This window comes from Ambystoma mexicanum, chromosome 1q (assembly GCF_040938575.1).
Source record: "Ambystoma mexicanum isolate Mex_15411 chromosome 1q, UKY_AmexF1_1, whole genome shotgun sequence".
NCBI classification, from domain to species: Eukaryota; Metazoa; Chordata; class Amphibia; order Caudata; family Ambystomatidae; genus Ambystoma; species Ambystoma mexicanum.
In genome coordinates this window covers 935,643,147-935,650,289 of record NC_090922.1, presented here as the reverse complement: position 1 = coordinate 935,650,289, position 7,143 = coordinate 935,643,147, and the positions used below count along the sequence as shown (strand labels likewise).

The window sequence follows — 7,143 nt, the reverse complement described above, 5'->3', positions numbered from 1 at the left end:
TCTTCTTTTTGTTTTTCTTGTCCCACTTCTACAGCTACAGATAAACCATCCAAGTGTGTCACTTTACACTTTCAACAGGAACAACCAACAAATATTATATGTATTTAGAACACGTCCTGTTTGATTTTCATTTCTGCTGTTTTTACTGTAACTATTTAGATACAGTGACACTACTCCTGAAGAAAGTTCAGAGAACAATCAGAGAACTGAAACATGTCGAGTCTTCCCTAACTAGTTTAACATCTTCTAGTTAGTAGAAAATAACTACCCCCTAATAGGGCACACTAGATCAGGGCAAGGTAGCATAAGGCTCCTGCAAAGATCATAAAATCTATGTTCAGCCTGCTAGATATTTGCTATCAGTTTGTTTTATAATCTATGTGTCACAAACTAAATTGTCTGTTTTTAGACAGTGTGTAATTGTTTTACTATGTGAACTGCATGGGATTGTCCCATCAAAAAACTTTTTTATAAAAATGTGCAATGTATTTTTCTAAAATTCTGAAACTATTGAATATTAATAAATGATGAAATTTGTACTACCTACAGCATTGATTTAATGTATACTGACTGTAGAATGTGTGATATGAGCTAACTACCTCTGATGTCTAAAATCATAGCTCTCAACTCACACGCTTTTGGCAGGTGTCACCCGCCTTTTAAAGGGCTGACTCACCCGCCAAGCCTCCTGCACGCCCATGCATTCCAATGGGCGTCTCACCCGCCAAAAACAAAATCGGGTGTTCACCCGCCTTTGCAACACAAATGGTTGAGTGCTATGCTAAAATTCTACCCCACCCAATAAAAGGTAGAGCTACTACTTGAGTAGTAATATTGGGGTTCCCCCTTTTCTGTGTATTAACATCCTGGGAGCTACCATGCTCCCAGGGGTTTACATTGCAACACCATGTGTATGCCCAGGGCGTGCTTCAAAATGTTGGCATCTTCTATGTCTACACGAACATATGTATCAACATATTTATTGGTAATATTAGTCTATAGGTGTAGTTTGTGTGTGTGTGTAAAAGGTTTTATGTGAATCAAATCACACGTCAATAAAACACGTAAATAGGGCAAATACATAAAAGCAATTACGAAAGAAGCAATATTTTACGAAAATTCACTTTGCAATCAAACGTTCTCATAATCTCGGTGTTGTGTTTTATAAACACAGTTCTAATGTAGTAAATTAGAATTCTGTAGCTTTTGATTGGATTTGTTTCACTGTGGTTTTTCACTTCACTTTTAGTCTTCTTTTTAAAGTCAGTTGGGCTTGTTTCCAAAAACATACTCCCTTCATTGTCGTACCGGAAGTGAGTCAGAGAGGTGAAAGTTCAGGAGTGAGTGCTCCGCACGTTTTCTAGCAAGTACTTCCATCATGGAGAATAATGCAGGGAAAGAGAATGGGAAAAAGCGTAAACAGAAGGCGGCGGAGGAATCCCGGCCGGAGCAGGAGGCGGCCAGGGAGGATCAGGAGGCCGTACACTTCCCTCCAACCTTTAGTGTCTCCGAAATCAAAAACAAACAGCGGCGGCACTTTATGTTCATGAAGCTTAAGCAAGAGAAGCGTAAGGTGAATCAACAGGGGCGGGAGGAGTGGATTGTCGAACAGTTGCTTAGCATTCGTGTGTTAGGATAGCTTCTTTCTCCTAAAGATTTCGACGTGGTGATGATATTGGCGTGTAGGACCAAAGTGCAGTGAGATTTCTGCAGACGTTTTAGGAATAAATGTGCAATCTTTGTTAAGATCTGCCACAGATGTCAAGTTTTCACAGTGGGTGCGGACGTTGTCTGCGCCCCAATAATCTTCACGATACTACTCTAAATGAATGAAACCACTGTGAGCCCTACATGAGTGATGGCAACTGTGTCAAAATCTAGAGTCAGATTACTTAGATTTACCATTTGCAAAAGTGTATTCATGTTATTGTCCGTTACATTTAAACGTGATTGGCCATTAGTAGGGTAAGTGAGCGTTTTTTATTCGTCACATGTGGGAAGTATGCCCTAAATTGTGCTTGTGTGGTATTCTTTAGCCTGCTTCATAGAAGTTGCTGCTCGGGTGGTGAAATAAGATGTAGAAGATTGCTCTCTTGCGTCTGGGCTTTCTTCCACCTGGGCTATCGGCACTAGAAGTTGGTGGGATTGTAGTGTTCTTGGGCAACACTGTATGCTCTGATTTTTGTTTTTGTGTTATGATTTACTTTCCTCACGTATTAAATCGTCATTGGTTAATTTTAAGTATTGGAACACACATAATCGCCAGGACTTTCGAATATTTTTGAAAACTGATTTTAAGTGTGCTGCAGCAAGACTCACTTCGGGGCTGCTGGAAATATTAATTTAAAGTTCGAGAGGTCACAGAAGGTAGTTTGCAGATGAGCAGAACTCCATGGCACGGTGAAGAAAGCCTGTCTTTGGAGCTACAAATATTTTGATTTGAGTAACCTGATGACATTTTTCCCCAGCATACCCTGTTTGCGTGTTTTCAGACAACTTTGCAGCCTTACGTGTTTGGGACTTTATTGTGGGTTAAACCTGAGAGCCGCCCAGTGCTCCAGATAAGATTTTGAGTTGGGAGTATTTTACTCTCTATTTTTAAACTTTGAGAGTAAATGTGATTTTTAATAGGATAAAAATGACTTTTCTCCTTCGCAAGACCCAGTCGACAGTGAAAAAACTGTATGGAAATCATTACTATGCGGCTGCTTTCTGCATTGTGACAGAATACACCTTTCATTATTTCTGGCTATGTGAGCTCTCCTGTATATATTTAAATGTTGAAATCACTAAAACCTAGACAATTATATAGTAAAGCATGCATGAAATTGTATTGTGTGTTTTGAGATTTGATAGAATTGTCTTTTGATGTTTAATAAAAGTCCTAATTTCCTGGAGCTATTACTACCTAATGGTATGCCAATGTTATGATACAACGGTGCAGAGAGGCGAGGACTCCATGCTAAAGTCTATATCTAATCTAGTGGTCAAATGGTTATTTATATAGCTCTTTTGGCAAAACGCTGTACATACAAAATATTTATCACAATTACCACCAAAGTTGGTACTCCTTTATCGACCTCGAAAGGATGAAAGGCTAGATGGACTTGACGGGATTCGAACCTGATCACGCAGAGATTGCAGCAACGAATGCTCAACCGGATGAGCTATCTTATTGGCTAACCTCCTTCAGGGGTTGGTTAACTGAGTATCGACTGAGGAATAATGATCACAGTACCTAGCTGTATGACAAACCATTTATGAAGCGCTACATAATACCTATCTGGATTATCACAGGGATAGTTTTTGCTGAGTTTCTATTTCAATTACCAACTTGCATTTGTTTGTTTTTGAACAGCGCTTTGCACTTGAAAGTCAGGTTTTGGATGTTTTATTTCTAGTCTTGACGATTTTAGAGATTAGAACACAAGTGTAATGACAATTACTCACCCTTGAGCAAAGACTCTGCTGCCACTGACCATTTATAGTAATGTACCCCATTGACTGCAAGGTTGAATGGATGTAAACTAGACTGTGCATAGTCGTCATTTTACACACTGTTTTTATAATTAGACTGTAAATTAAATTAGAAGTGTAAAAATGATCTGCCTCTGCATGATAAAGCACACAGCACCGGAACTCTGAAAAATACAGTAGTGCAATACTGGTTTGCTTTCCCTGGGGGGAAAAAAAGCATAACTTGTTTTAAAAAAAAAAAAAAAAAATTATAATCTAAATTGCAATTCAGTTTTCCATCTTATTAATTATACAATCCTAAACGTCTAGGAAAACATGCAGAGTGCTACTGAAGCTGAATGGAAAGGAACTGTTCCTTTCATCAGTGTGCAGTTTATTTTTTTGAAAGGTTTTAGAGAATACCTTCTGTTTCAGAGGTGGCTTGCAATTACATCCATGTAAAAATCACAAGAAGCCTTCTGGTTTCTGTCCAGTATACCTGACATTTGCACTGTCCTCTTCTCTAAACCTGTGTGTAAATGTACCCAGGAAAATAATAAAGCTTGCGTATTTACAAGATTTTCATGCGTAAAAAGGCCTGGTACTCGTCTTATCTGGAACCCTGCAGCCGCCTGTCAGTTTGCAGCCATTTGTTGCTAAAATCTTAAAGCCATTGCTAACTGGTGAGAACTCCCAAGTCTGATGTGCCAGTCTCTACTTGTTGCTGGAATGGATTTACGGTTGGATGAACCCTTAGGGAATCGCATTAGGATATGTGTATTTCATTTTTTACTGAAAGTACGGTGGAGACGGACTGGCATACATCGTGACTGTTGAAGTGCATGCATTGCAGTTTCCACTAATTTCTTAATGTTCTTGTTTATAGTGCAGCCCTAGTTCTAGAGTGCTCAATCTCTTGACCATGGGAGTGTGGATTATTTTACAGTTGTACAGTTGTTGGTGGAGGGAAACGGCAATGATTTTTGTCAGGTAAGTATTATGTTATAGTTTCAAACTGTTTCAATCACCACCTTGGTGGCCTTTCAGTGCTAGTAACTTGTCTAAGAAAATAGTGTATTGTGCTACTGTGCTGGATAACTAAAATGATTCCTCTCACGCAGTTGGTAGTGATTGATCACTTATTTACATAAATCTGAGATCTAATGTACGCCCCACCGACCTTGTCCAAACCTCCTTCCAACTGACTGGACTCTACCAACATTCTCATTCCACTATTGCAAGTTCTACATTCTACACAGGCATATGCTGCATCACCAGGATGCTACGCATCTCCCTTTTTTCCATAAAGCAAAACAGTGAAATTAACTAAAGCAAAACAGTTTAAATGAAATGCACAAATACGAGGAACACTTATACAACAACTAACACAATGCAGCAACTATATAAGAAACTCAATTGCAACTGGGTAGCTGTAAAATATCACTGACATAACATTCATAATAAGTGAAACAGATGTGTGAAACCAAACCGATACCTTAAATTGGATATACCCAACTAGATATGATGAATAACATGGCCCGTTATTTGACATAATCCTTTAAATAGGATGGTCTCCCACACTTTGTACTAGGATTTTCCCTTCTACTGAAAGATTCAATTTTGTCCTTTTTTTAATCAAACAAGGTTTACTCCTTACTGAACCCTTCACCGTTTCACTCCCCTGCACATCCCTTGAATTCCTTTTGAACCTAAATATCCTATTAACGTTCCACACTTGTCCATCTGACACCTTCTCAACGCCATGTAATTTCTTGATCACCCTCATAGGCACCGACCATCTCAAACCTTCTTCCACCGTATTATCAGAAGTTTTATTCTCACCCGCTCTCCTTCCTTAACTACACAACGTTTGGTCGCTTTCCTCAAGTCAAATTTCGATTTGTTGCTTAGTTAACTAACATTTATTCTCTCCTTGACATTATCCTGATCAATATTCCTCTGACACGTTCTACCCAACCAACCTGTACAAACTCTTGTGTTGGGGTTTCTTCCTCTCAGCATTTCAAATGGAGGAATACCAGTTGTCACATGCAGAGTGAATCTGTGTCCTCTGCAGTCTGCTTCCAATCGCCACCTTCAGTTAGCCACTCTTGTACTGTTCTTAATCACTCTATTTTTTTTTAACTGTGTTTATTTTAAACCGGCACACAGATGACAGCATGATCAGTGACGGACAACAAAGTATAACCATCATTGTAAGACATGAGTCCTTCTCAAACCCCACTCCCATCTCCCCAAATCAGGGCTTGTTGTGATCCAGTTAGGCATGGTCAGGATTTGGCTAATCACAGTTCAACTAGAGGGCCCTTGCGATGAGGTGCTATTTGTAGGTTAGTGCCGGAAAGTTCCGGTCATATTCCAGGAAGGGTCCCCAAGTGTTCAGGAAGCAGTGTAGAAAGCCAGCTTTGGCTATAGTGATTTTCTCGGCTATTAAAATGTCCCGAGTTTTAGCCACCAAAGGGTTATCAAGGGGCCTTCCGCAGATTTCCATGTGCACGCTATTGTGATCTTTGCAGCCAGCAAGAGTTGCATTATAAGAGTAGCCTTTCTGCAGGCCCTTGGGTAGACGCCCTGGATCGGGACTCTCAGGAGGACAGATTCGGGATCTAGGGGAATCGCCACTTAGGTTATGTCTTATTGTGGCAATGCATTGGGACCAGAACTCCTTCACTGTCGGACAAGTCCACCACATATGAAAGTAGGAGCCAGAGAGACCACAATGGTGGCAGCACAGAGGATCCAGTGCCCACTGAAAGTGGTGCAAGCGAGTCGGGGAATAGTACCATCGTGGGAGTAGCTTATAGGTGCATTCTTGGTTGGTGACGTAGAGGGAAGAAGTGTGTCCTTGACCAGATGTCCACCCAGGATTGGTCCTCTATGCGGTGCCCTAGGTCTGCTTCCCACTGTGACAGGTAGGGGGGCCCTAGCGGTCAGGGGGTTTTCTTGTAATAGTTTATAGAGAGCAGAGATCTTCCCTCGTGATGGTAAGTCTTTCACTGTAAGTTTGAGGGGGCTGGGGGCGCGCAGCGTTGCTGATCGGGTCAGCGGGTGGGCGCACCAGAGTTGTGAGTATGTAAACCTGTCTGTTTTTGCTAGTTCGAAGGCTGCATTGCATTGCTCGAAGGAGCACAAATGGTTTTCCACGAAGAGTTGGCCCAGGGCTTCCAGTCCTCCCGCAACCCAGTTCCAAAAGTTTGAGGGGTAGGATCCCGGCGAGAAGGCTGGGTTATGAAAGATCGGGGAGGAGGGGCCCAGGCCTCTTGGGATTCCCTTACATTTCAGAGCCCAGTCCCAGGCTTTCACGGTGTGTTTGGTGGACGAGCGGGTCCTCTGCCAGGTTTGGCATAGGGGAGGAGGGATATATGGTGCCCCGAGATATTGGTCCAAGCCTGGAGATGGGCTAGCTGTGCTGCTATCTGGTATTTCTGGAGGTCGGGAACTCCCAGTCCGCCCAATCTGGAGCCGCCCATCATGGTCCTTTGACGGATAAGTGATTTTTCTACCCCTCCAAATGAACCTGAACATTTGCATCTGCAAGCGCCGCAGTGGCGGCAAGGGGATTGTGATAGGCAAGGACAAACGGATGTAGAGGAATCGTGGAAGGAGGTTCATTTTACAAGCTGTGATACGGCCAAGAAGTGAGATCTCCAGCTCTCTGAAGAGGGA

The 7,143-nt window shown here is 41.8% G+C and overlaps 1 protein-coding gene across 1 annotated transcript in view; it reads left to right on the top strand.

Moving 5' to 3' along the window:
• The first annotated feature begins 1,281 nt into the window (after positions 1 to 1,281).
• The window catches only part of RPF1 (ribosome production factor 1 homolog), a 231,025-nt gene continuing 225,163 nt past the window's right edge, over positions 1,282 to 7,143 (top strand). The window contains exon 1 of the mRNA XM_069641594.1: positions 1,282 to 1,573. Coding sequence (XP_069497695.1) covers positions 1,379 to 1,573 — 195 coding nt within the window. The 5' untranslated portion in view covers positions 1,282 to 1,378. The remainder of the gene's footprint in view (positions 1,574 to 7,143) is intronic.